The sequence below is a fragment of the Cnephaeus nilssonii genome, assembly GCF_951640355.1.
Source record: "Cnephaeus nilssonii genome assembly, chromosome: 20".
Taxonomy (NCBI): Eukaryota; Metazoa; Chordata; class Mammalia; order Chiroptera; family Vespertilionidae; genus Cnephaeus; species Cnephaeus nilssonii.
In genome coordinates, this window is record NC_137091.1 from 49,765,202 (window position 1) to 49,792,523 (window position 27,322).

General features: G+C 66.3%; 2 protein-coding genes across 4 annotated transcripts; both read left to right on the plus strand.

Annotated features, from left to right (window-relative positions):
• The first annotated feature begins 1,598 nt into the window (after positions 1-1,598).
• ZNF628 (zinc finger protein 628) lies at positions 1,599-9,868 on the plus strand. 2 transcript variants are annotated; one of them, XM_079800116.1, is made up of 4 exons: positions 1,599-1,921; positions 4,323-7,007; positions 8,602-8,708; positions 9,312-9,868. In XM_079800116.1, exons 2-4 carry the CDS (start codon positions 4,328-4,330, stop codon positions 9,858-9,860), a joined length of 3,336 nt encoding a protein of 1,111 aa, XP_079656242.1. In that variant the 5' UTR covers positions 1,599-1,921; positions 4,323-4,327; the 3' UTR covers positions 9,861-9,868. The 2 variants fall into 2 exon arrangements, with proteins under 2 accessions (XP_079656242.1, XP_079656241.1); XM_079800115.1 differs by lacking the exon at positions 1,599-1,921 and having other exon boundaries at positions 3,115-7,007.
• Positions 9,869-10,917: 1,049 nt separating this feature from the next.
• SSC5D (scavenger receptor cysteine rich family member with 5 domains) lies at positions 10,918-26,603 on the plus strand (the record flags this gene model as incomplete). 2 transcript variants are annotated; one of them, XM_079800113.1, is made up of 14 exons in its annotated part: positions 10,918-11,344; positions 11,834-11,860; positions 12,139-12,447; positions 12,566-12,685; positions 12,850-12,963; positions 13,405-13,713; positions 14,581-14,898; positions 15,358-15,534; positions 16,410-16,727; positions 17,554-18,111; positions 18,185-18,499; positions 18,595-18,762; positions 22,446-22,610; positions 24,877-26,603. In XM_079800113.1, the coding sequence occupies 14 exons, from the start codon at positions 10,918-10,920 to the stop codon at positions 26,460-26,462; spliced, it is 4,911 nt and encodes a 1,636-aa protein (XP_079656239.1). In that variant the 3' UTR covers positions 26,463-26,603. The 2 variants fall into 2 exon arrangements, with proteins under 2 accessions (XP_079656239.1, XP_079656240.1); XM_079800114.1 differs by lacking the exon at positions 18,185-18,499 and having other exon boundaries at positions 24,877-26,602.
• Between the last annotated feature and the right edge of the window lie 719 nt (positions 26,604-27,322).

A 27,322-nucleotide genomic window follows, 5' to 3' on the forward strand; every position in this document is an offset into this window, starting at 1 on the left:
CTCCGGACCGAGGCAAGGGGTGGGGTGGGCTGCACCTCAGGGGAGAGGCCAGAGGCCATAGCCAGCTGAGCAGCACATTCCCCCCCGCCCCCCCCCCGCTGTGGGCTCCTCCCTCCCTCTGGAAGCCAAGGGTAGGGGGCGGGATCTGGCGCGTTTGGCAGCCCCAGATGTAGGTGGGACCAGACCCCAGACCCCAGGGGTCTAGCTCCCAGCCCCTCCCCTGGGGCCTGCCCCTCTCCCTCACCCCTCAGTAGCTCAGGTGTCCCTCCCAGTGCCCCCAGCAGCCCCCCTTCTGGCGGGGGAGGTAGAAGCTGGAGGGAAAGGACAGTTTGGGCTGAGCTGGGAGCCAAGGGTTTTACAGGCACGAAGCCACAGGGACTCCGGAAGGCCACGCGGGAACGGGCCCAAACCAGCTCAGGTGGGGACCGAGCTGCAGCCTGCCCGAGGCCGGGCCTCGGGGAACCGCAGGGCGGGCTGTAGAAATGCATCCGTTCAGCAGGGCACCGCGGCTTCTGCTCAGGCCGCTGGCTGGTCGTCGAGGACACGCGGGTGGCAAAGACAGAGCAGTGCCCCTGAGCATGTGATGGGACCCCCACCTGGCACCGGGGGCGTCCCCGGAGCAGTGGAGGAGGCATGGGCTAGGGGTAGGAGGGCCTTCGGGTCTAAGGAGCAGCGTGTGGAGAGGCCCTCTGGCCGAGGGGAAGGCCTGGGAGCAGTGGCTGTCATCAGGGGCCGAGCGGCCACGGCTGGCGACAGCTGTCAGGTGTGGGGCAGGGGAGCCGGATGGATATGGGGCGCTATTGGCCGTTTTTTAAAAAAATCTCTTTATTGAGTTCAGAGAGGAAGGGAGAGGGAGAGAGAGATAGAAACATCAATGATGAGAGAGAATCATTGATGGCTGCCTCCCGTATGTCCTCTACTGGGGATAGAGGCCGCGACCGGAATCGAACCCGGGACCCTTCAGTCCACAGGCCGACGCTCTATCCATTGAACCAAACCGGCTAGGGCGCTATTGGCCGTTTAGCGTGGAGGCCAGGGATGCTGCTGACCAGCTTACCACGCACAGGGCGCCCCTCAGCACTGACCAAGCCCAAACGTCACTATTGCCCTGGCGGAGACACCCTGTGGCATGACCCGCAGAAAAGTCAGTCCGAGTGGCTGGAAGCCGAGGCCGGCGGGGGGCTGAGCGTGGAAAGCAGGGAGAAGGCTGGGACTCGGACTCTGCAGGGCGCGGGTTCCCGCACCACGGCACCCACGTCCGCAGCAGGAGGCCGGGACCTTGAACTCGCGTGACCTCCGCGGGCGGCAATGCCCGCGCTTGTCTCCGGTCCGGGAAAGGGAGCCCCAGGGCCTGGGCGTGGCGACCAGGCCACGAGTGACCACACCCCTGGTGGGCGAGGCTTGCCCGAGCCACACCGCGGAGGAGGGTCTGTCAGAGGAGAAGGGATCAATACTGATAAAGGGAAAAACAAAAAAAAAATAAAACAAAATAAAAAATACTGATAAAGGGGGGCGTCTGATCCTGTATCCAGACCCTGCTTTCCCCGGCCTGGGGCTGACCCCTACGACCACTGCCCAAGACCCGTGGGTCGGGGTCGGAGAGGAACTACAACTCCCAGGATGCCTCGCGCTCTGGAAGCCCGGGAAGCGCCGCCGAGGCCAGAAGCCAATGGGAGGGGCGAGGATGAGGCTTCGGTGCACGTGGCGTCGTGACGCACCAACGGCGACGTCGGGGTTTGTGTGCGCGAGCGGCCGCTGATAAAGGTTGGGTGCCTCGCGCCGGGGGCCGTTGGGAGGGCGCGCGCCCCCGCCCCCCTCCCCGGCCCCCACTCCTGCACCGCCGCCGCCGGGGCTCCGCCTTCCCGTCGGCCCCCGCGGGAGGTCTCTGGGTCTCCGCTCGTTCCCCGGGTCCGGACCGCAGGTGAGAGACCGGAGGGGTGGGGTGGGGGGAGGGACCGGAGGGCGGAGACGTTGGGGAAGCGGCGAGCGTGAAACCGGAAGGGATGCTTTAAAGGGAAGGGCGCTACTTCACCTCCGACTTTTATCGGCAGGGCCGGCTCCGCCCTCTTAAAGGGCAAGAGGCTGTTTTTAAAAGGGGCGGGGCAGATCCTTAGCTTTCTGCTTTCACCCCCGCCCCCCCCCCCCCCCCAAGAAAGGATTATCAAAGGCCGGTGACAGTGGCGCAGACATTTACAGAAAAAGCTTGTGCATCCAGATGGCTTCAAAGCAGCCCCTAGTTTAGCTCAACAAAGATGGAGATTGGGGTGCAGTAGGAGCACCCTCTTAAAGGGGAAGTCGGGCCTGATGGAAGGGCGTGGTCCGGCCCTTTGCAAGGGGTGCTCTTGAGTCTCGGCCCTTCCAGAGCAGGATGCCTCTCCTTTGAGGCATGCTGGGCCTTCTGAACCGCAGGGGCAGCGTCCTGGGAGAACTGTCTCTTTAAAAGGACGCACTTACACTTTATTTTTTAAAAAATATATTTTTATTGATTTCAGAGAGGAAGGGAGAAGGAGAGAGAGAAACATCAACAATGAGAATCATTGATTCACTGCCTCCTGCACGCCCCCCACTGGGGGGGGCGAGCCTGCAACCCAGCATGTGCCCTTCGCTGGAATAGAACCTGGGGACCCTTCAGTCCTCAGGCCGAGGCTCTATCCACTGAGCCACACTGGCCAGGGCTGAAGGTTTTTTAAAAAACAAAACCAAACATATTTATATTGATTTCAGAGAGGGAGGGAGAGTTAGGAACATCAATGATGAGAGAGAATCACCGATCACCTGCCTCCTGGACGCCCCCCCCTCCCCCCCCCACCCCCCCGCTGGCCATTGAGCCTGCAACCCCGGGTATGTGCCCCGACCCGGAATCGAACTGTGACCTCCTGGTTCATAGGTCGACGCTCAACCATTGAGCCACACAAGCTGGGCAAGGGGCAAGGGTGCAGGTTTTAAAAGATGAGAGACAGCCCGGCCAGTTTGGCTCAGCGCTTGATCATCAACCTACGAACCAGGAGGTCACGGTTGGATTCCAGGTCAGGGCACATGTCTGGGTTTCAGACTTGGGGGCAGGGGGCGTGCAGGAGGCAGCCGACCGATAATTCTCTCTCATCCTTGTTGTTTCTATCCTTCTCTCCCTCTCCCTTCCTCTCTGAAATCAGTACAAATATCTCTTTTTGAAAAAGGTGAGAGACAGCTTGTGGTGACCCTGATGGAGGGTCCAGGCCGTGAGGAACGTTGCATAGGTGGGGGTTTGGGGCCAGTGGGCCCAGAGGCGAGCGGTGGGGAGCAGACAGTGCGGGCTGCCCAGCCTCAGCCCACTGGCGTTGGCCGGCGCCACTCTGCCGCGGGGCCCTGGCCCGGGCGCCCTAGGGTGCATGCAGCATCCCGGGCCTCCCCCCTCCAGCTGCCGGCAGCGCCTGCCCGTCCCGTCGACACCCTCACAACCAGAACGGTCTCCAGGCCTGGCCCACGCCGCCCGGGCCAGGGCACCGGGGAAGGGGGTCTCCGTTGCCCCATGGAACCCTCGGTGCCATGGTTGGAGCGTGGGAACGTCTCTGATCGCTTTCCTTTTCCCAATGCGGAGGTCACTGGCAGGGCCCCCTGGGGAGAGCCGGAGGGGAACGTGCAGGTGTCAGCCGGGGGCTAATGGGCCCGAGAGACGCAGACTAGCCGTCCCGGCGGGTGGGCAGGAGCCCAGCCACCCAAGGGCGTGATTGCAAGGGAGCCCGCAGCCCCACAGTGTTCCGCACCCGCAGTCCGTATGCTGGGAAAGGGGCAGGGAGGCCCCGTGGGGCGGAGGCACAGAGCCTCAGTCAGTGGACGGGGGAGCTGTGGGGTGCAGGGAATTTCTGGCCGGGACCACCTGGGCGTGTGCTGGGCGGATGGGCGGTGGTGGAGAGGGCGGAGCTCGCAGGGGCTTCGGCTGCAGCAAAGGTGTTGGGGGCCCTGCAGTGTGAGGGGGGGGAGCGGAGAGGGGAGGGAGGAGTCCTCTCAGGGAGAGGGACCGAGGGTCTGAAGCCAGGGTGCTGGGGAGACCCTGGCCTTTAAGGACCTGAGCACAGCCCTGCTGGCCAGGCCCAGGCCCCGGAGATGGCCCAGCCCCCTGACCTGAGGCCGGGGACCCCCTGGTCCCAATCTGCCGGAAGTTTAGCACCGGAAGTCTTGCATCCTGGGGCAGACGCGGACGTGGGGCCCTGAGCCCAAGGGCGGCGCCTGCACTGCGGTGGGCGGGCGGTGCCTGCCTCTGCGGGCAGCACAGGTCTGAGTGGCGATGACCCTGCGGGTGGGTGGAGGGCACCACCCTCCCCTGACCCCGAATCCCCCCCCAGGTGTGATGGTCGGCTCCCACGCTGACATGGCGCCGGCCTCCACCGCCGAGGGCGCCGGGGAGAAGCCGGGCCCCGCCGCCCCGGCCGCGGCCGCCCAGTACGAGTGCGGGGAATGCGGCAAGTCCTTCCGCTGGTCCTCGCGGCTCCTGCACCACCAGCGCACGCACACGGGCGAGCGGCCCTACAAGTGCCCCGACTGCCCCAAGGCCTTCAAGGGCTCGTCGGCCCTGCTCTACCACCAGCGGGGCCACACGGGCGAGCGGCCCTACCAGTGCCCCGACTGCCCCAAGGCCTTCAAGCGCTCGTCGCTGCTGCAGATCCACCGCAGCGTGCACACGGGCCTGCGCGCCTTCACCTGCGGCCAGTGCGGCCAGGCCTTCAAGTGGTCCTCACACTACCAGTACCACCTGCGCCAGCACACGGGCGAGCGGCCCTACCCGTGCCCCGACTGCCCCAAGGCCTTCAAGAACTCGTCCAGCCTGCGGCGCCACCGCCACGTGCACACGGGCGAGCGGCCCTACACCTGCGGCGTGTGCGGCAAGAGCTTCACGCAGAGCACCAACCTGCGGCAGCACCAGCGCGTGCACACGGGCGAGCGGCCCTTCCGCTGCCCGCTGTGCCCCAAGACCTTCACGCACTCCTCCAACCTGCAGCTGCACCAGCGCACCCACGGGGCCGCCCCCGCCGCGGCGCCCGCCCCCGCGCCCCCGCCGGCCAAGGTCTTCCCGGACGCCTACCTGCAGCCGCCCCTGCACGCCCCCAGCCCGCCCGCGCCCCCGCCGCCCGCGCCGCCCCCGCCCGTGGTGCCCGAGCTCTTCCTGGCCGCGGCCGAAACCACGGTGGAGCTGGTGTACCGCTGCGACGGCTGCGAGCTGGGCTTCGGCAGCGAGGACCTGCTGCTGGAGCACCAGCCCTGCCCGGGGCCCGAGGCGGCGCCCGCGCCCCCGGACGCACCCCCAGAGACGCCCAAGGCGGCCCCACCGGCCGCAGCCCCGCAACCGCAGCCCCCTCCTGCCGCCGCCACCCCCAGCTTCGCCTGCCTGCCCTGTGGGAAGTCCTTCCGGACGGTGGCCGGCCTCTCCCGCCACCAGCACAGCCACGGGGCGGCGGGCGGCCAAGCCTTCCGCTGCGGCAGCTGCGACGGCGCCTTCCCGCAGCTGGCCAGCCTCCTGGCGCACCAGCAGTGCCACGTGGAGGAGGCGGCGGCGGGCCGCCCGCCCCCACAGGCCGAGGCCGCCGAGGTCACCTGCCCGCAGGAGCCGCTGGCCCCTGCCACGCCCGCCCCGCAGCCACCCGCCCCGGCGCCCGCGCCCGCGCCCGCCTCCACCGAGCGGCCCTACAAGTGTGCCGAGTGCGGCAAGGCCTTCAAGGGCTCCTCGGGGCTGCGCTACCACCTCCGGGACCACACGGGCGAGCGGCCCTACCAGTGCGGCGAGTGCGGCAAGGCCTTCAAGCGCTCGTCGCTGCTGGCCATCCACCAGCGCGTGCACACGGGCCTGCGCGCCTTCACCTGCGGCCAGTGCGGCCTCACCTTCAAGTGGTCCTCGCACTACCAGTACCACCTGCGGCTGCACACCGGCGAGCGGCCCTACGCTTGCGGGGAGTGCGGCAAGGCCTTCCGCAACACCTCGTGCCTGCGGCGCCACCGCCACGTGCACACGGGCGAGCGGCCGCACTCCTGCGGCGTGTGCGGCAAGAGCTTCGCGCAGACCTCCAACCTGCGGCAGCACCAGCGCGTGCACACGGGCGAGCGGCCCTTCCGCTGCCCGCTGTGCCCCAAGACCTTCACGCACTCCTCCAACCTGCTGCTGCACCAGCGCACCCACTCGGCCGAGCGCCCCTTCTCCTGCCCCGTCTGCAGCCGCAGCTTCGTCATGGCCGCCTACCTGCAGCGGCACCTGAGGACGCATGCCCCGCCCGCCCCCGCCGCCGGCCCCGCAGCCCCCGCCCCTCTGGCTGCTGCTCCAGCCCCACCAGCCACCCAGGATGTGCACGTGCTCCCCCACCTCCAGGCCACACTCTCCCTAGAGGTGGCGGGGGGCCCGGGCCAGGCCCCGCCCCTGGGCCCAGCAGCCCCCAACTCCCAGACGTTCCTCCTGGTGCAGACCGCCCAGGGCCTGCAGCTCATCCCCAGCAGTGTGCAGCCCCCCACGCCCCCGCCCCCGCCCCCGCCCCCCAAGCTCATTCTGTTGCCCTCCTCCAGTACGGGGGCTGGGGGTGGCCAGGCACGGCAGGGCCTGCGGGCAGTGGGGAAGGCCGGGCAGGGGCCTGGAGTAGTCTGGCTGCCGGGCCCTGGGGGGCTGGGGGTGCAGGGAGGGGGCAACGTGGGGGCTAACGGGGCAGGGCAGAGCCTCATCCTCCTGCAGAATGTGGGCGGTGGGGAGGGAGGGCCGCCGGAAGTGAGTGGGGTCCAGCTCCAGCCCCTGCGGCCAGCCCCGGAAGTGACCACCGTCCAGCTCCAGCCGGCCCCGGAAGTGACCACCGTCCAGCTCCAGCCCGCACAGGAGGTGACCACGGTGCAGCTCCAGCCGGCGCAGGAGGTGACCACGGTCCAGCTCCAGCCCGTGGCGGGCCAGCTGTCTAATCCCAGCGGCGGAGCCGTGACCACGGAGGCCCCCAACCTGCTGGTGGTCCAGAGTGGGGCCGCCGAGGACCTGCTGGCGGGCCCTGGGCCCGGGGACCCGGGTGAGGGCGAGGCCGCCGCGGGTGTGGTGCAGGACGTGCTCTTTGAGACGCTGCAGACGGACGAGGGCTTGCAGAGCGTGCTGGTGCTGAGCGGGGCGGACGGGGAGCAGACCCAGCTGTGTGTGCAGGAGGTGGAGACCCTGCCCTCGGGGCTGGCCGAGCCGCCCGCTCCCGGGCCTCCCGGACAGAAACTGCTCATCATCCGCAGCGCCCCGGCCACGGAGCTGCTGGAGAACGGCGGCGTGGGGGGCGGGGCCGCCACGCTGCAGCTGCTGGCCCCGCCGCCCAGCGCAGCCTCGGCCCCCGCCGGCATCCCCGCGGCCCCCTCCTCCCAGATGGTACAGGTGGTCCCCTCAGGAGCCGCGCCGGGGGGCATGGCCGCGCAGGGCCTGCCCTCCATCCAGATTGTCCAGACCCTGCCCGCGGTCCAGCTGGTGCACACATTTTAAGCGGAACCGCTGGTCCCTCTTCCCGCCTCACACAGACCCCATCACACTGCCTGGGCTAGGCTGGGCCGGGCCGGAGAGCCGGCGGGGCTTGCTAATAAAGACCAGTCTCCTCGCTGCGCTTTGTTTTATGGGGCGGGGGCATGTCATGGCCATAGCCACCGCCTGGGAGCCTGGAGGCTTACTCCTGCACGCCGGCTCGCAGGTGCCTTGCGAGCTCCGTTTACCCTTGAAAGGATGCAGTGTCACTGGAGGGGGGAGGGGGGACTCTAGAATCCTGGCCCACCTGTCCGTCACCCACACCTCCCCTCGTCTGAGCGGTGGGTGGAGGATGCTTGTCCCGAAGGGCACTGAGCACGGGTGGGCGAGTTCGGGAGCCAGTGAGCTCCGGAGGGTGACGCAGCCCGTCCGGCTAGAGCCCGGTGACCAATGAGCATCCATCCACTCCCATCAGCGCCCCTACACCACGCTCAGGTTGCTTAGCAACCCGGGAGCGAGCGTGCGAGCCCCCTCCCCGGCCGGTAAGTGCCGCTCCCCGCCGGTGTCCGCCCCCATCGTCCTACGGGTCCCCTTTCTCCATCGCTCCGTCTCTCCGACCCCATCCCGGGAGGCCCGGCGCCGGGCCTTAGCCCGTCCGCAGCTCACACGTGCCTGCCGGGGAGCTTGGCAACAGTTGCTAAGGCCTTGTAGGTACCGCTCCGCCCCAAAGTGCGCGAGCCTGACGTCACTTCCGCCAGCGACCCCCTTCTCGACCCTGCACCCCGACACCTTAGGATCAGAGCGACTCGCGGGGGTGTGTGCAGGTCCTTGTCCTGCGGCGACTGTGGGAGGGGCGCTGGGGCGTGGGGAGCGCGGTCCTTGCTCGGGCAGCGGGCGGGGGTTCGCTGACCCCCCGCAGGGCAGCCCCGCAGCCCAGGAGGGAGCCCCGTGCTGGCGTCCACGTGGGGTGGCATTTGGGGGTAGATCGCTGAACACCACGGCCCCTGGGTGGGGGTGCAGGATCCCGGGAGACGTTAGGACGGTCGCTGGGTGGAGGGGGCACCTGTCCTGCCTCGGACCTCGCTTGGGGGTCCCCCCGGGCGTTCTCAGCGCCCTCTTCGGGGCGCTTGGGGACCAGGGGGCCTTCCTGACGCTGACCTTGTTCTCAGCAGGTGCGCGCCTGCTCCCGGGGCGCGGGGCTGCCATGGCCCCCAGCCACCTGTCGGTGCGGGAGATGAGGGAGGATGAGAAGGCCCTGGTGCTGGAGATGCTGAAGGTGAGGGCCGGCCCGGGCCCCGGAGAGGCGCGCGCCTCCTGAGGCGCTGCTGGCGCCGCCCCCTCTCCCGCTAGCGCCTCCCGTCCCTCCGGTCCGAAGGCTTTAACACCGGGCTCTGGGGGACTCCGCCTCCCACCCCACACTCTTCAGAGCAGTGGCCGGGGCCTCAGCCCTGTGCTCCCCGCTCCTCTCCCGCGTCCAGAGCATGGCGGTTTCTGGCCGGGCAGTCCCCCGTCCAGTTGTCCAGTTCTGTGGCCTCGGCCTTCCCTGGTGCCTCCTGCTTGTCCCTCCCCGGAAGTGGATGTCCCCGGAGCTCCCAGCTCATCCCCTCGCTCACTCACGCCAAGCCCAGTGTGTCAGGTGGGGTGCTGGCGGGTGCCTAGAGCAGGTGGTCCTACTGTGTGCACGACCACCTACTGTGCGCGGGCTCCTCTGCCCGTCCCTCTGCCACAGGCCCCCTCCCACGCCTTCCCTTCCCCTTTGGGACCCCCCCCCAGGCCCCTCCTGGCCAGAGCCCCCCCTCTCCTAGTCCCCGGTGCCCACAGGGGCCCTGGTGTAATGGAAGGCCAGGCGCCTGGCTCTGACTACCCCTCCCACCCACAGGCTGGTGTGAAGGACACGGAGAACCGAGTGGCCCTGCACGCCCTGACGCGGCCGCCCACCCTGCTGCTCCTGGCGGCGGCCAGCAGCGGCCTGCGCTTCGTCCTGGCCTCCTTCGCGCTGGCCCTCCTGCTGCCTGTGCTCCTGGCCGTGGTGGCCCTGAAGCTGGGCCTGCGGGCCCGGTGGGGCTCGCTGCCTCCGCCGGGCGGCCTCGGGGGGCCCTGGGTGGCAGTGCGCGGCTCAGGGGACGTGTGCGGGGTCCTGGCCCTGGCTCCGGGCTCCCGCACCGGGGACGGGGCCCGGGTCACCCGCCTCTCCGTCTCGCGCTGGCACCGCCGCCAAGGGGTGGGCAGGCGGCTGCTGGCCTTTGCGGAGTCCCGGGCACGAGCCTGGGCAGGGGGCGTGGGGGAGCCCCGGGCCCGCCTCGTGGTCCCCGTGGCTGTGGCGGCCTGGGGCGTGGCCGGGATGCTGGAGGGCTGTGGCTACCAGGCAGAAGGGAGCTGGGGCTGCATGGGCTACACACTGGTGAGGGAGTTCAGCAAGGACCTGTGACGCCAGCCTGACCACCCACTGTGTGCGTGACCACCTACTGTGCGCGGGCACCTCCACATCCTCCCGGTGCGAATCCCCAGCCCGCCCAGGGCCCAGGAGCTCAGGCCTGCAGAGGCCCAGACAGGCCACCGCAGGCTGAGGCCCATGTGTGGTGTGTGAACTGAGGGCGGCCTGCCCCGCCTCCTGCCCGGAGATCTCTCACTGCAAGGTCTGCATCTCCCCAGCCCCCGGCCTGGGAGCGACTGACTCAGCTGGAGGAGAGGAAGCTGAACAAGTTTGACCCCCAAGATTTAGGACTCGGGACAGGGGCCCCCCACCTAGGGCCGAGGCCCCTGCAAATGGGGTGGGGTTTGATGCCTGTGCTTGAAGGGGGTGAGTCTGGAGCCAGGCGCCGAGCGGAGCCGTCTCCTGGAGAGGCCGCGAGGAGGAGGAGGCGGCGGACACAGCGCAGCCCAGCGCCCGCCCCCGGGGAAGGTGGGAGCGAGGGCCGCAGACCCATCTGGTTTTTTACGCCCGGTTGTTAATAAAGCCTGAAGCTGCTCCCTCTCTGATGCCTTTTCCAGGCTGTCTCCGCGCCCTCCTCTGTCTGGCTCCTCCCTCCTCGGAGTTGACATTAATCGTCGGCGGGGGTGCGGGCCTGGGAGCCGGGGGGGTGATGAGCTCACAGCGCCCGCTCCTCGCCAGCCGGCTGACTCACCCTCCCCATTACCCAAGTTTTCCGCCTCCCGCCGCCTGCCGCGGGTGTGAGTGCAGCCGCCGCCTCGACCTCCCTTCTCTGTCTGCCACCCACCACCCTGCTTCCCTGGAAGTGGGGGGGGGGGCACAGAGGTTCCACCGCTTCCCCGGAGATGGGGCCCTGCATCCAACTCCAGCCGGCGGAGTGGAGAGGGTTTCTCAGTCCCCGCTCCCGGCCCAGGAAGTCCTTCCTGCTGTCTGGCTGGGAGCCCTCTTGCTGCTGAACCGTGACTCCCGAGCCCAGCAGCCCCTGTGAACCCAGCCTCCGGCCCCTCCGCCAGGGTCCCCCCACGCTTCCCTGGCCGGAGAGGAGAGCAGGCAGATGGGTGGGCGCCCTGCCCACGCGGCCTCCACGTGCGCCCCGTCCTTCCGTCCGTCCCCTGAGCGTCTTTGCGCCCGCCCGCCCGCCCGGGGAGCTGGCGTCTGTGTGGGTGTTTGCAGCTGGACAGACACCCGCCCTCCCGCCCCGCAACCCCCCTCCTCCCCAGGCCGCGGCCGCGGCCAGCCCCCTCCCCGCCCCCTCCTGTCCCCTGCTGCCTCCCCGGCAGCCTCTCTTGCTCCTGGCAAAGCATCCGGCTCCTGCCTGCTCCTCCCGGGTCCAGGGCGCCTGGGCGGGCGCGTCCCCGTCGTCCCCGTCGTCCCCGTCCCGTCCTCCCGTGGCCGCTGCGCTCCCCTCGCTGCTCCCACCCCCTCGCGCCCCATCCCTGCCCCGGGTTCTGCAGACATGAGGGTCTTGGCCTGCCTGCTGGGTGAGTGACCCCTTCTCCTCGGGGCCTCGGGGCCTGGGCCCCGCCCTCTGACCCCTGAGCTGATCCCTGGAGGGACTCAGACTTCCGGGGCCCATCTCTGGTGCTCGGGGATGCAGGACATGTGCCTCCCGCCTGGCCCCCCGGGACCCAGCCTTCTGCGCCCCCAGCCCCACCGCCTTCGGAGCCCCAGGGACCTGCCTGCCCCCCATCACGCCCCCAGCAGCCCTCACCCTTGTGGGGTTTACCCACCATTCGACCTTTGGCCTGGTCCCCAGCCGTGACCTGAGGCGTCTGGGCCCCGTCTTGGCCCAGAGTCCTCGCGGGAGGTTGGTTCAGAGGTGTGTGCATGTGTGTGCGTGTGCATGTGTGTGTGTGTGTGCGTGTGTGTGTGTGTGTGTGCGCGCGCGCGTGTGTGTGGCCAGCTCCCTGTGCTGAGAGAGCACCCTGGGCCTGCCCCTCACTGTGTCACCCCCTCCCCCTCCCTCCCAGCGGCTCTGATGGGGATCCAGGCGGTCGGTAAGTGCCCCCCTGCCCCTCCTGGCCTTGCCCAGCTCCAAGCCCACCCATTCCTGGCCTTGCCCTCCCCCGGGACCCTGTCCCCCTCCCCGCCCCGTCTGGGTGTGACCTCAGGCCCCTTTCCCCCCAGAACCGCCCAGGCACCCGCCACCCGCTTACAACAGGGACCAGGGGCTCACCCTGCTCTCCTGGCCCCAGGATGGGGGTCCCCACAGCAGCCCCACCCTGAGGACAGCCCGCCCCCCCCCCCGAGGTCACACCTCTCCTCCGCCCCCCAGAGCGGCTGCGCCTGGCCGACGGCCCCCACGGGTGCGCGGGCCGCCTGGAGGTGTGGCACGGCGGGCGCTGGGGGACCGTGTGCGACGACGGCTGGGACCTGCGGGACGCGGCGGTGGCCTGCCGGGAGCTGGGCTGCGGGGCCGCGCTGGCCGCCCCCGCGGGCGCCTTCTTCGGGGAGGGCGCCGGGCCCGTGTGGCTGAGCGAGCTGGCCTGCCGGGGCGGCGAGGGGCAGCTGGGCCTGTGCCCCCACCGGGGCTGGAAGGCTCACGTCTGCTCCCACGAGGAGGACGCGGGGGCCGTCTGCGCAGGTGAGGACCCCGAGTCTCGGCCCCGTCACTCGAGGGGCCGGGGCTCTCCCTCCCTCCAGGGCCCCAGGGCCCCCCGGCCTCTCTGGGGCCAGACCCCACAGACCACGGCTCTCCGCAGGTCAGCGTGTGGCTAACTCCAGGGACACGGATGGTCCCCCTTCGATCCTGGTCGGGGACCCCTGGCCGGGGCTGCCCGGGGAGCTGGGCCCCAGCTCCGAGGAGCCCCCCGTGACGCATGGTGAGCCGCCCGCCCGCCCCCCCCCCCCGCTGCTCAGCCAGGGGAGGGGCCTTCCCGGACGGCCCTGGGACAGACAGACAGACAGAGCCCCGGAGGTCCCCTCACAGCCCCAGGCAGGAGGGGTGAGTGGCTTCTGACCGCCCTCCCTGCTGTCTCCCTCCCAGCGCCCCGCCCGGCTGGGACCCCCCAGAGCAGCCCCCGGAAGAAGAGCCCCCGGCCGCCCAAGCAGGCCAAGCCCACCAGGGCCCCGCTGCTGACGGCCGGAGGCCCCCGCCAGGGTGAGCACCCCCAGGCCCAGATGGGGGCAGGTGTCCCCCCGCTCACCGGCCGGTGGGACCCAGGGCGGGCATCATCCCGGGACCCCAGGGGCTGCCAGTTTGATCCCCGGTCAGGGCACATGACTGGGCTGCGGGGGGCGGGAGGGGGGCGCATGCAGGAGCAGCCAGTCCATGTTGCTGTCTCTCCCTCTCCCTCTCCCTTCCTCTTTCTCTAAAATCCAATTTAAAAACTGCTAAAAGCAAACCAACAAAATCCTGTGGCCCTCGGGACTCGGAGGCAGGCCGGGTCCCTTCCTGACCGACCAGGCCCCCAGGTGTCTGCTCCCAGCACCCCCCGCCCCACCCCCCACTCAGATTCCCGCTCTCCCCTGGGGCCTGGCCGGCAGGGGGCTCAGGCCAGCACCCTCCGGCTGCCTCAGCAGGCCCCTGTCTGTCCCCCAGAGCGGCTGCGCCTGGCCGCGGGCCCCCACGGGTGCGCCGGCCGCCTGGAGGTGTGGCACGGCGGGCGCTGGGGGACGGTGTGCGACGACGGCTGGGACCTGCGGGACGCGGCGGTGGCCTGCCGGGAGCTGGGCTGCGGGGGGGCGCTGGCCGCCCCCGGGGGCGCCAGATTCGGCCCCGGCTCAGGGCCCGTGTGGATGGACGACGTGGGCTGCGGAGGCGGAGAGCAGGCCCTGCGGGACTGTCCCCGGAGCCCCTGGGGCCGGAGCAACTGTGACCACAGCGAGGACGCGGGGCTGGTCTGCACAGGTGCGTCCGCGGCCCGGAGCCCGGGTCCCCCCGCCCCCCTCAGCCCCCCTCAGCCCCCCTCAGTCAGGTCTGCGGTGTCTCCCCTCTCTGACGCATCGGGGGTGGTGGGGGGTGGTGGGGACCGAGGCCATTGGGGCGGGGGGCACAGGGCCGGGGGCTGGCGGATGAGAGGTCCCTCCACCTGCCCAGGGTGGGAAGCACCGGGGGGGGGGGCCAGAGCGGGGCCCCCTCCCGGGGAGGGGAGTCGAGGCTTCCGCCATGCTGTCGGGGAGAAGGGAGCCACAGGTGCCTGAACACCTCCAGTTCTCAGACGCGGCAGGGAGCGCCTGCCCATAGGAGGGGCAGCAGGCAGGCAGGCGTTCTCTGCCCTGGAGCCCTGAGTGGGGGTGACCCCCCGCCCCAATACTGGCAGGTAGGGATGCACTGCGCCCCCCAGTGGCGTCCAGCTCTGACCCCAACATAAATGCTCCCTAGAACCAGAAGTCACTGTCTGGACCAGCAGTTAGTTCTCAGGGAGAAGAGGGAGAGGGGGGCACGATCCCCCCGCGCCAGCCCCGGGCCACGAGCCAGGTCTGCAGGCCTCTGGCCTCACGGCACCTGGGCGCCGCCGGGGCTGCCGGGCAGATGTGCTGGACGGCGCCCAGGATGCGCCCTCAGACAGGGATGGTCCCCGCGGTGTGTGTGGGGGTGCCTCCCAGGAGGCAGCGGGGTGGGAGCCCGGCCAGCCTCCCGCGCCCCCCCTGGGCAGGCAGGGGCGAGGGGTGCGCTCTCAGCGAGGGACCTCCCGGCTCGGAGGAGCCCTTTCCGCACGTCCAGCCTCATCGGGCGGAAGCCTCACGGTTCGTCTGTTCTCCCTCCCGCGTCCAGGCCCCGCCCCGCGGCTGCGCCTGGCCGACGGCCCCCACGGGTGCGCGGGCCGCCTGGAGGTGTGGCACGGCGGGCGCTGGGGCTCCGTGTGCGACGACGCCTGGGACCTGCGCGACGCGGCGGTGGCCTGCCGCGAGCTGGGCTGCGGGGGGGCGCTGGCCGCCCCCGGGGGCGCCTTCTTCGGGGAGGGCGCCGGGCCCATCCTCCTGGACGACCTGCGGTGCCGGGGGAACGAGACGGCGCTGCGGTTCTGCGCGGCCAGGCCCTGGGGCCAGCACGACTGTCACCACCGCGAGGACGCGGGGGCCGTGTGCGATGGTGAGGGGCTCCCGGCGCGGCGCGTGGAGGGCACCAGGTGGGGGGCTGTGTTTCCCTCGGTACCCCCGCCCCCACTTCCAGGGTTCACACTTCCTGCCTGCCCCATCCCACCGGTGAAACCTCATCTCCCTGGGTGGCCCGTGGAGGAGGGGCGGGGCCTTCGGTGGAGGGCGGGGCCCTGTGGCGAAGGGGCGGGGCCTGACGGAGGGCGGGGCCATGTGGTGGAGAGGCGTGGCCTTCGGTGGAGGGCGGGGCCCTGTGGTGGAGGGCGGGGCCCTGTGGTGGAGGGCGGGGCCTGACGGAGGGCGGGCCATGTGGGGAGGGGCCATGTGGTGGAGAGGCGGGGCCTGTTGCATAGGGGGCGGGGCCTGTGGTGGAGGGCGGGGTCTGCAGCGGAGGTGGCAGGGCACGGGCAGCGTGGGGAGGTGGTGACCCCTCCTCCCTGCCCTGCCCCCCCAGGGATGCCTCTCGCCTACGTCCCTCCCACGGCCTCCTCTTGGGGCAGCAACAACTCCAAGTCCAGGAACGACTCGACCAGGCCCCCGCCCCCCACGGCGCGCCCCGCCTCGAGGACCGCAGACATCTCCCCGCCGCTGGCCTCCCCCACGGCCCCTTGGGAGCCTGGGCCGGAAGCTGGTGAGTCAGTCCTGCTCCCCAAACAGGGTCTTAGTTCCTGTTTGCTCGCCCACCCCACTCCGTCCCCAGGGGCCGCAGTGCCTTCCCTCTGCTCAGAGGTCTCAGCAGGAGGGGAAGAGGGGCAGGCGCCAGGCCTGGTGCGAGGGAGGAGGCCGCACCGCGTTAGGCCCTGCGGCCCGGCCTTGAAATACACATGCTTTCTGAAGACCGCCCCCTGCTCACAGGTCCTGGGAGGACTGGGTCAGCCATGGCTGTGTTTGGAAATCTAGGCATTATTATTATTATTATTAACTTTATTGATTTTTAGAGAGATAGAAACATCAATGATGAGAGAATCATGGATCGGCTGCCTCCTGCACGCCCCCTATTGGGGATCAGCCCACAAACCCGGCATGTGCCCTTGATGGGAATTGAACCCCGGGACCCTTCAGTCCACAGGCCGTCGCTCTATCTGCTGAGCCACACCAGCCAGGGCTCCTTCCCTTTTCCTGGCTGCGTAATACTCCGTTGTGCTGATGGGCCCGGTTCTGTGTGCCATTTACCCGAGGGTGGAATTTTAGGACTTCCCCAGCCTCTGGCTCTGTGAACAGAGCTGCTGTGACCTTTGCATTCCGGGGTCTGTTTGAAAACCACGTCCCCCTGGTGGGCGGGTCCCTAGGAGTGGGATGTCTGGATCACCGGGCCATTCTATGTTGAGCTTGCCCGGGAACCACGCTCCGCTTGGCCCTTGATCTCCGTGCCAGTGCCGATGGCACAGCCAGGCTCCGAAATGCTTGCTGCCTGGAGGGAGCATGGAGGGAGGGACGGCAGGGGAAGGAGGGCTCAGACAGCAGAGGCCTCCTCAACCCTAATTCTCTGGGTCTCCCCCACCCCAGGCTCCCCCCAGCTGCGGCTGGTGGCCGGGCCCAGCAGGTGCTCAGGCCGGCTGGAGGTGTGGCACGCCGGGCGCTGGGGCACCGTGTGTGACGACAGCTGGGACGCGCGGGACTCCGCTGTGGTCTGCCGGGAGCTGGGCTGCGGGGGGCCTCGGCAGCCGGACCCCTCGGCGGGCCGCTTCGGCTGGGGCTCCGGCCCCATCTGGCTGGACGACGTGAGGTGTGCGGGGAGCGAGGCGTCGCTCTTCGATTGCCCTGCCGCTCCCTGGGGGAAGCACAACTGCGCCCACAATGAGGACGTTGGCGTCACGTGCACTGGTAAGGAGCCCCTGCCAGCCATCGGCTCCCGGAGGGCCTCCTGGAGGCGGGAGCAGGAACTGGCATCCGAAGGCATGTCCACTGAGCACCTGCCTGCTGTGCCCACGCCCTGGGCTGCGTGTTTGCCCACACGTGGCTGCATTCACACCGCACAGGAAGGCCAGGTTGGCGGGCGCTAGGTCCGGTTTACTGATGAAGACTCCGAGGCACAGAGTGGTTGAGGAACTTGCCCAAGGTCACACAGCAACCAAGTGGCAGAGTTGCCCAAGTCAGGGAAGTCTCCCACACAGAGGGAGCTTTGTCCTCCCCAGGATGAGAGGGAGGGGACGTAGGGGCACGGGGACAGGGAGAGAAGCCAGAGGGAAGGTCTATGGGAGGAAACGCTCTCCCTCTCCCTTCCTCTCTGAAATCAATAAAAATATTTTTTTAGCCCTGACTGGTGTGGCTCAGTGGATAGAGTGTCGGCCTGTGGACTGAAAGGTCCCAGGTTCGATTCCGGTCAAGGGCATGTACCTTGGTTGCGAGCACATCCCCAGTGGGGGGTGTGCAGGAGGCAGCTGATCGATGTTTCTCTCATTGATGTTTCTAGCTCTCTATCCTCTCCCTTCCTCTCTGTAAAAAGTCAATAAAATATATATATATATATATATATATATATATATATATATATATATACACATATATATATATATATATATTTTAAATATGAAAATAAAAAAATGAATGAATGGGAGCCTGGTGACTGACTGGGGAGGGGAGATGAGAGGAGGGCGGGGCATGGCCGACGAGATCAGCCACTCTCCCTGTCTTCCCTTCCTCCTTCCAGGGACCCCCGGCCTGGACTCCATCTCAGACCCCTTCAGCTGGAGCTGGCTCCCCGGCCTGGGCAGAGACCCGGACGCCTGGCTCCCGGGGGAGCTGGCCACCAAGCCCTCCGCAGGGCCGAGCCCCAGTGTCCCCGAGAAAACCACCAAGGCCCCCGGGAAGATGCCCAAGAGCACCAAGAAGTGGGTGACCAAGCACCCAAAGCGGCCGACCCCTCCGGCCCCCGGGACGCCGACCGCTAAACACTCCAGGGGCCCGGGCACGCGGGGTCCCCCAGAACTGACCTCCCGGGCCACCGCAGCCCTGACCACCGAGGGCCCCCACAAGCTGACTTCCCACACCAGCACCACGCCGACCCCCCGAGCCTCCTGGGAGCGAACCTCTAAGACTGTGACAGTGCCGACCACTCAGGATCCCGGAGAGGTGGCCCCTGAGGCCACCGCCAAGCGGGTCCCTCCACCCTCTGTGGAGCCATCAGCCAAGAGCCCAGCAGAAGGCCCTGCAGAGTCATCCAGAGGCCCAGCCCCCTCCCCCACCGGGGGCTCCCCCGCGGGGTCAGGTGAGTGGAGGGCACGTGAAGGGGCGAGGCTGACCCCAGGTGACCCCTCCTGACCCGGGGCCTCCCACTGCAGGCCCCTTCCGGGTCCGGCTGGCCGATGGGCCTGACCGGTGTGCCGGCCGGCTCGAGGTGTGGCACGCTGGACGCTGGGGGACAGTGTGCGACGACAACTGGGACCTGCGGGACAGCGCCGTGGCCTGCGGGGAGCTGGGCTGTGGACGCGTCCGGCCCCGCGTGGGCAAGACCCACTACGGCCCCGGCACCGGGCCCATCTGGCTGGATGACGTGGGCTGCAAAGGGACGGAGGCCTCGCTCAGCGACTGCCCCGCGGGGGCCTGGGGGCAGCACAACTGTGGCCACGAGGAGGACGTGGTGCTGGCCTGCACTGGTACTGGGGGCGGGGGCGGGCCCCGGCGCTCGGGAGACTCTGCTCGGGGACCTCCGAGGCAGGACGGGGCCAGACCGCTCCCGGTTTCTCCCAAGGCCACGCCGACGAGGAGGACTATCCCGCCTGGACCTGGGACCCCCCCTCCGAAGAGGACCTGGCCCAGGGGACGCCCGCCTCAGGGGCGCCTGGACACACTGTCTCCTGGGGCAGCACCCGGAGCCCTGGGGTCCCCTCCCCGGAGATGAGGCGCCTCCCGGGCCCAGGTGAGGAGCGTGCCCAGCGGGGGCGGGGTCTCCATGCACCCCCCAACAGGGTTTCCACAGAGACCTCCTGATGAGTTGGCCCCGAGCATGCTCCCTCGGCTCCAGGGGCCCTAAAACCTTCCCCGCCTCTGGCTCTCCTCCAGAGCCTGCAAGAGGGGACCCCTTGCATCTCTGAGAACAGATCGGGCTGAGCCCAGCCCCAGCCCATGTCCCCCCAGTAACATACTGGGGCCTCTGGGGTTCTGCTGGGATACCCAAGCCTGCACCCTTGATCCAGACCCGGACTCCAGGGCCCGGGGGCCACCCTGTGCCCACGTGATCATCCCAACCTTGGCTTCCTCAAACCCCTTCTCCAAGCGCATGCTCTGGTCGGGGTGGGGCTGTGGCTCAGAGGTGGGGGGACACGTGCATGGAGGGTCTGTCCCCAGCCTGACCCCTGCCCTGGCCGGCAGGGTCCCCCGGCTCCCGGTCTCTCTCCCTCCATCTCTGCGGCTGCGCATCTCTCCGCCTCCAGCTCCTTTTGCCCCTGGTCGCCCGCCTCGCACACCCGCCATTCCTCGCCTGGCGGCCTCTTCCCCGGTTCCCCGGGGGACCACGCCCCTCGTTCCTTTCCCGCCTTTTCCACCAGCCCAGCACGCATGCGCACACTGCAGCCCGGAGCCAGAGGGGCGGGGCGCAGGGTGGAGGGGTGGGAGGAGCTAGCGTCAATCGGCCTCGCATCTCGTGACGTCACCGGCGCGCTGCACCTCTGATTGGCCAGCTGGCGGCGCCCGCGGCAATAAAAGCCGGCGCAGCGCGCTGTGGCCGCGCGGCGTGGCTGTGGGGGTCAGGGAGGGTTTGTGCTGGGGAAAGGGGAAGAGGAGCGGGCCCCGGAGGCTCTGCCGTTTGTGCGGGGAGGGAAGGAGGGTTTATCCTGCCCAGTTCCTGGAGGTGATGCTGCGGGGTGCCGTGCAGCCTGGATCCCGGGTCCTTTGTTCCCTGCCTCCGGGCCCTGCCTCCTTACCCCACAGCGCCCCCTCGCGGCGGGACGGCAGGGGCTGGGCGTGCAGCTGTGCGGGAGGCCGGTCCCGGCGGGCGGGAGTCCCTGTCCCTCCTGCAGGGAGAAGGCAGTGCTCAGCGCAGATCGTGCAGAGCTGCACCCCGCGCCGGGGACATCCGGACAGTCCCACGTGCGAGCTCAGAATGGGGCGACTTGGAGGGAGGGAGGGGCGGGGATGCTGTGGGTGGCGAGTGGGAGGGACAGCTGACATGAATTCCAGCCTCACTAGCAAGGTGACCTTGAAAAACAGGACTCCGCCTCTTTGGGCCTCCGTTTCTGCTTCTGAAGCAAACAGCTCCAGGGTTCCCTTAGGCCCGTGGTTGGCAAACTGCGGCTCGCGAGCCACATGCGGCTCTTTGGCCCCTTGAGTGTGGCTCTCCCACAAAATACCACAGCCTGGGCGAGTCTATTTGGAAGAAGTGGCGTTAGAAGAAGTTTAAGTTTAAAAAATGTGGCTCTCAAAAGGAATTTCAATTGTTGTACTGTTGACATTTGGCTCTGTTGACTCATGAGTTTGCCGACCACTGCCTTAGGGAGTCCAGGATTGCTTCCTGACTGCTGGGCACGGTTTCAGCCAGGCTCAGAGAGGGTAAACTTGAACTCAGGCGCCATGCTTGGGATCCAGTTTATTTTTTAAAAACACTAGAGGCCCGCCCTAACCGGTGTGGCTCAGTGGATAGAGCGTCGGCCTGAGGACTGAAGGGTCCCGGGTTCGATTCCGGTCAAGGGCATGTACCTTGGTTGCGGGCACATCCCCAGTGGGGAGTGTGCAGGAGGCAGCTGATCGATGTTTCTAGCTCTCTATCCCTCTCCCGTCCTCTCTGTAAAAAATCAAAATATTAAAAAAAAAATACTAGAGGCCCGATACACGAAATTCGGCTGCTGGCTGCTGGCACTGGCTTCCCTCTGGCACCCGGGACCCGGGACCCGGGCTTCCCTCACAGCCCCAGCTTCATCCGAAAGGTCGTGCAGTCTAATTAGCATATTATGCTTTTATTATTATAGATTATTATAGATTTTTATCGATTGCAGAAAGGAAGGGAGAGAGAGAGAGATGGAAACATCAATGATGAGAGAGAATCATTAATCAGCTGCCTCCTGCACGCCCCCCAACCCCCAACCAGGGATCGAGCCTGCCACCAGCTGAGAGAGAAACATCCATCAGCTGCCTCCTGCACACCCCCTACTGGGGATGTGCCTGCAACCGAGGTACATGCCCTTGACCGGAACCGAACCCGGGACCCTTCAGTCTGCAGGCCGACGCTCTATCCACTGAGCCAAACCTGCCAGGGCTTGAGATCCATTTTAAACGATTTCATACACGTTTTGCTCCTTAGACTGGGAAAGATTACCAAATTACTGAAGTAATTACACAAGAGAAACATCAATCAGCTGCCTCCTGCAACCCAACTCACGGGGTTCAGCTGTGGCTCCCACAGGATTACCACTACCGGGGGGAAGCGGAGGGGGGGGGGGAGCCGGGGGACCCCCGGGCCCCTAGGCAGTGAGCAAACTGTGTGAAATTGTGGGGAACCGCAAAGCGCTGGCTGTTGGAGTTATTTGCCCTAAATGAGCACCAGCTGCGGGTCCCGGCAGGGTGCTGGTTTAGCTGGGCGGTCAGGGCACCCTCACGCTGGAGATGTAGGGTTTGCAGGAGGACCCGGGGAGGGAGGGCGCCGCCAGGGGAGCAGAGGCCGGAGCGGGCGGGTGGTCCTGCCGGCCAGGACGCTGTCCTCTCCCCGAGACTCAGCTCGGCCGTGTTTGGCTGAGTCGGTGTCTGTGGCTGCGCCCCTACCCCCCCCCCCCCCCACATTCTGCGATTCTGTGGGTCACAGGCCCGAGCCTCTGGGGCTGCGGGGAGACGGTTCCCTGGCCTCCCCTCACTTCTGGGAGCCACCACACGCCCTGGGTCACGGCCTTCCTCTGTCAGCCGCTTCCCTCTGTCGCGCCCCCCCCCCCCCATCTGTCTCCCCGTCTTTCTCTGTCACTGCAGCTGGGAAGGTCTCCAGCTTTAAGGATTTGTGTGATTCCTTTGGGCCCCCTTGGTTACTATTATTGTTCGTATTATTATTACTTTATTTTTGGGTTAATCCTCATCCCAGGATATTTTCCATTGATTTTTTTTTTTTTTTAGAGCGAGAGGAAGGGAGTGGGAAACCCAGCTCTCTATCCAGGGGGGACACCCAGCTCTCCATCCAGGGGGGACACCCAGCTCTCCATCCAGGGGGGACACCCAGCTCTCCATCCAGGGAGGACACCCAGCTCTCCATCCAGGGGGGACCCAGCTCTCCATCCAGGGGGACACCCAGCTCTCCATCTAGGGGGGACACCCAGCTCTCCATCCAGGGAGGACACCCAGCTCTCCATCCAGGGGGGACACCCAGCTCTCCATCCAGGGGGGACTCAGCTCTCCATCCAGGGGGGACACCCAGCTCTCCATCCAGGGGGGACACCCAGATCTCCATCCAGGGGGACACCCAGCTCTCCATCCAGGGGGACACCCAGCTCTCCATTCAGGGGACACACACCTAGCTCTCCATCCAGGGGGGACCCAGCTCTCCATCCAGGGGGACACCCAGCTCTCCATCCAGGGGGGACTCAGCTCTCAATCCAGGGGGATACCCAGCTCTCCATATCTCTGCAGACGGCGAGGATAGTTCTGAGTATTCCTGGACATGGGGCACGCCTTCAGGAGAGGCCGTGGCCAAGGGGACCCCCACCACAGGCGCGCCTGCACCCACTCTTACCACCGGCACCACCAGGAGCCCCGGTGAACCCTCTCCAGCTCCACGGGTTCGCGGAGATGCAGGTGAGGCCCGTGGCCAGGGCGAGGGGATGAGGATGCTAGTGGGGTAGAGAGATGGACCCCAAACTCCCCAATGGAGACCCAGCCTTACCCCAGAAAGACCCAGCAGAGGTGTACCCTGAAACAAGGGCTACCACCTACACCAGTGCTCCTCACCTGGGGCGACGCACACTCTCTGACGATGGTTTGGATTGTCTGTCACGACTGGGAGCCTCATGGGGGGTGGGCAGGGATAGTGTCACACAACCAGTCACAGGGCAGCCCCCCGCGAAGCATCATCCCACCCCAAATGCCAATGACGCAGGTTCAGAAACCCTAACCTATTCTGTGCAAGTCACTCGGACAAAGCATAAGAAAATGGTGGCTCAGTGGCTGAGCGTCGACCTATGAACCAGAAGGTCATGATTTGATTCTCAGGGCACATGCCCGGGTTGCAGGCTGGATCCCCAGGGTGGGGTGTGCAGGAGGCAGCCGATCAATGATTCTTATCATTGATTTTATTATTTTTTAAAAAACATTTTATTGGTTTATCACAGAGAGGAATAGAATAAGAAACATCGATGAGAGAGAAACATCAATCAGCTGCCTCCTGCACACCCCCCACTGGGGATGTGCCCGCAACCAAGGTACATGCCCTTGACCAGAATCGATCCTGGGACCCTTCAGTCTGCAGGCCAACGCTCTATCCACTGAGCCACACCGGTCAGGGCAAGTTACGAAATGCTTATTGAAACGTTTCTGACCTGCCGTTACATTGGCTGGGCCGAGAGTTTGGCATGCTTGCCCTGGCGATTCCAGCACAGGTGGTGACTCAAACTTAACCGAATCAAAAATGTGAAAAAGGGAACATTGCGGTCCTGAGTGGAATTAGGCACATTTGAAGGACTCAGTCACCGCGCGGGACCGCAAAACGCCCCGTCACTAGAAAGTAATACTCAATGGCCTTGACTCTGAGTACAAAGGACCTGGGTTCAAATCTTCTCCCTGCAGCGGGCAAACTCTCTGTGTGTGTGTATGTGTGTGTGTGTGTGTGTGTATGTGTGTATGCATGTGTATGTATATGTGTATGTGTGTATATATGTGTGTATGCGTGTGTGTGTGTGAGAGACTTTGGGCAAGTTACTTACCTTCCTGGCCTGCTTTCCCTCATCTGGAAAAGGGGGTTAACTTTTTCAAAATAGTTTATTCTTTTTAGAGAGAGAGGGAGGGAGAGGGAGAGACAGACATCGATGTGAGAGCGAAACGTCCATCCGCTGCCTCCTGCACGCCCCCGACAGGGGTCAGGCCTGAAACCCTGGCCTGTGCCCTGACGGGAATCGAACCAGCACCCTTTGCGAGCCGGGGCTGCCGCCCAGCCTGGGAGAGGATGAGGCTTCTTCTTCGGGTCCTAACTTTAGAGGGCGCCCAAACTCTCAGTAACCAGGATCCGTAAAATCTTAACACGATAGTTTTAAAATTCAAAATTAATGGAAAAATAAGCCACAGTGAACAAAATGTCGACATTTTAAATAAAGACAGGATCCAACCCACCACACCGGGCGCCCCCCAATCTCGCCCCTCAGTCTTGTTTTGGGTTGAAATGCTGACGTATCGTAGATGTTTCGCATTAATTTTGATTGTTTAAAATTCGGCACAAACACATGTACCTTGATTACTGAGACCCCCCAACCTCCTGCACCACCCCTCCTGCTTCTGCACCTAAAGGCACCTCTCACACCCTCCCCCATCCCCCTGCAACCCCCTGCCCTCCGCCTCCTCCGCCCCCTCCGTCCTGCCCACACCCTCCACACCCCCACATTCCCCACCTCTCCCGGATTCCGGATTCCGAATTCCGCTTCTTCTCGCAGGCTTCCACACCCCTCTCACCCCGCCTCCATCCTGCATCCCCCCACGTTTCTGCCCCCTCCCGCATCCCATCCCCCACCCCATCCTCCCCACCTCCCACCCCTCCATTCCCCCACCCCCTCATTCCCCCTTCCCCCTCCCATCTCCCCCACTTCCCCACCCACCTTCTCACCCCCACCCCCCACATGCCCCCACCCCTGTCCGCACATCATCCCAGCATCCTCCTGCAGTGCAGGCCGCCAGGGGGCGCTTGGAGACATCGGAGGCGGGGACGGGGCGGGGGAAGAGGGAGCAATAGGGCGGGGCGAATCTGCCGGCGACCGATGACGTCACGAGGCTCTGCGCCTTCCGATTGGCCGTCCTATCCCTGGCCGTGGGGTGGGCGGGGCAGACTGACCTCAGCTGTCCATCTTTCCTCCTCCAGGTCCTGGGAAGAAACCGGGGCCCGAGCGCCGGCTGCGGCCCACGGCGGCCAGGACGGCGCCCCCCGCCCCTTCCCCGGGCCCCCCAGTGACCGCCCACGCGGCGCCCCGGCTCACCGCCCACGCAGCTTCACCCTCCACGGAGGCGCCCTCGCCCCCCGCGGACACGCGGCCGCCCAGCCCAGACCCCGCCTCCGGGGAGAGCGCTGACCTCACCGTGACCCCCGGCCGGCCTGGGTCCACCCTTGAGGCCGCCGTGGGTCCGGCGCTGACCCCTGAGGCTTCTCCCACCCCACCGCCCACCTTGCCCAAAGAACTGACCTCTGACCCCTCTGCACCAGCTGCTGTGACTGGCCTTTCCCCCACCTCAGAGCTGACCCCCGGATCTGACACAAGTCTGTACCCCAACACAGTCCCAGAACCTTCGGGATCCCCAGGCCACTCCACAAGCCCTCCCCCCACCATCCCTCCCTCCACCATGACCCCTCACCCCACCACAACCCTGCACCCCATCACGATCCCTCATCCCATCACGACCCCTCAACCCACCACAACCCTGCACCCCATCAGGATCCCTCATCCCACCACGACCCCTCACCCCACCACGACCCCTCACTCCACCACGACCCCTCACCCCACCACGACCCCGCACCCCATCACGATCCCTCATCCCATCACGACCCCTCAATCCACCACGACCCCTCACTCCACCACAACCACTCACCCCACATCGACCCCTAATCCCATCACAATCCCTTACCCTGTCACGGCCCCTCACCACCTCACCACGACCTCTCACCACCTCACCACGACCCCTCACCCTACGCCCACTACTCACCCCGCCTTGGCTCCTGGGCCTACCTCAACCCCTGTGGTCACCACTGAGTCCCATTTAACTTCCTTGCAAACAGAATTCCCTTCCCCCACTCCAGCACCAACAGCCCAGCCCAGCCTGCACCCCCAGTCCACCTTCATGGGGGCCTCTCATCCCTCCCCGTCCCACATATCGAGCCTAGAGCCCTCTCCAGACTCAGAGTCCAACCCCTCCAGCCCCTCGCCCGCCCCAAGCATGGACGCCCCATCCACGGAGGACTTGAAGCCACCCAGAAGCCAGCGCCACGGGCCAGCCCCTCCCCCTCCTCAGACCCCACACGCAGCCTCTGCTCCCACTGTGAGCCCCGACCTCCGCCTGCCCCCCACGGCCCGCCCCTTAGGTCAACCTCCTCCTGACAACCTCACCCCGGGGCCAGTCCCCGGCCAGAGCCCAGGCCCCCTGGGCCCCTGTGAGGCCCCGGTGCCCCCTGTCAGGGTCATGGCTTGCGAGCCGCCTGCCCTGCTGGAGCTGGTGGCCGCCGTGAGGGACGTGGGCAGCCAGCTGCAGGGGCTGACCCTGGCCCTGGAGCGGGACCAGCAGGAGCGCCACGCCCTGGGCCTGGGGCTGACCCAGCTGCTGGAGGCCGCCCAGGGCCTGGGGCAGCTGAGCGAGGTTGTGAAGAGACTGGCAGAGGCCGCCTGGCCCCCCAGCACAGCTGCCCCAACCACCACCACCCCAGAGGAGGAAGAGAGGCCGCTCCGGGGAGACGTGTGACCCGCTCTGGGACTGGAGGGTGTGAGACGCTCCCAACCGAAAAGGAAACCAAAGTATCGCATTAAAAACCAGACGTGGGTGATGTTTCTGGGGCTGGAGGAACCCCGGAGAGATGGAATCACAAGGCTGATCCCTTTGTGAATAGCAAAGGTACCCTGCAAGGTGATGAGGGATAATGATCATGGTGATGAGCGTGATGATGGTGATTCTGACGGTGAAGATGATGCTAGTGAGGTTGATGGTGGTGATGATGGTGATGAACATGATGGTGGTGATGATGGTGATGAAGATGATCATGGTGGTGGAGGTGATGGTGGTGATGATGGTGATGGAGATCATGATGGTGATGAACTTGATGGTGGTGATCATGTAATGAAGATGATCATGGTGATGGTGGTGATGATGGTGATGAAGATGATCATGGTGGTGGAGGTGATGGTGGTGATGATGGTGATGGGGATAATGATGGTGGGGATGGTGATGAAGATGATTATCGTGGTGATGATGGTGGTGATGATGGAGATGATGACATTGATGATCATGGTGATGGTGGTGATGATGGTGGTGGAGATGATGATGGTGGTGATGATGAAGATGATCACAGTGGCAATAATGGTGGTGGAGATGATGGTGATGAAGAGGATCATGGTGGTGGTGATGATTGCTGCTGCTGGTGATGAAGATGATTATCGTGGTGATGGTGGTGGCTATGATGGAGATGATGATGACAATGATGTTCATGGTGATGGTGGTGATGATGGTGGTGGAGATGATGGTGATGAAGAGGATCATGGTGGTGGTGATGATGATCATGGTGATGGTGGTGGAGATGACTGTAGTGGTGATGATGGTCTTGAAGA

Coding starts and splice junctions, on each gene's coding strand:
- ZNF628 (XM_079800115.1), top strand. CDS start 4,265: ATGACCCTGCGGGTGGGTGGAGGGCACCACCCTCCCCTGACCCCGAAT. Junction 7,008..8,601: donor CCCTGGGCCCGGGGACCCGG/GTGAGGGCGAGG, acceptor CCTTGTTCTCAG/CAGGTGCGCGCCTGCTCCCG. Junction 8,709..9,311: donor TGGTGCTGGAGATGCTGAAG/GTGAGGGCCGGC, acceptor TCCCACCCACAG/GCTGGTGTGAAGGACACGGA.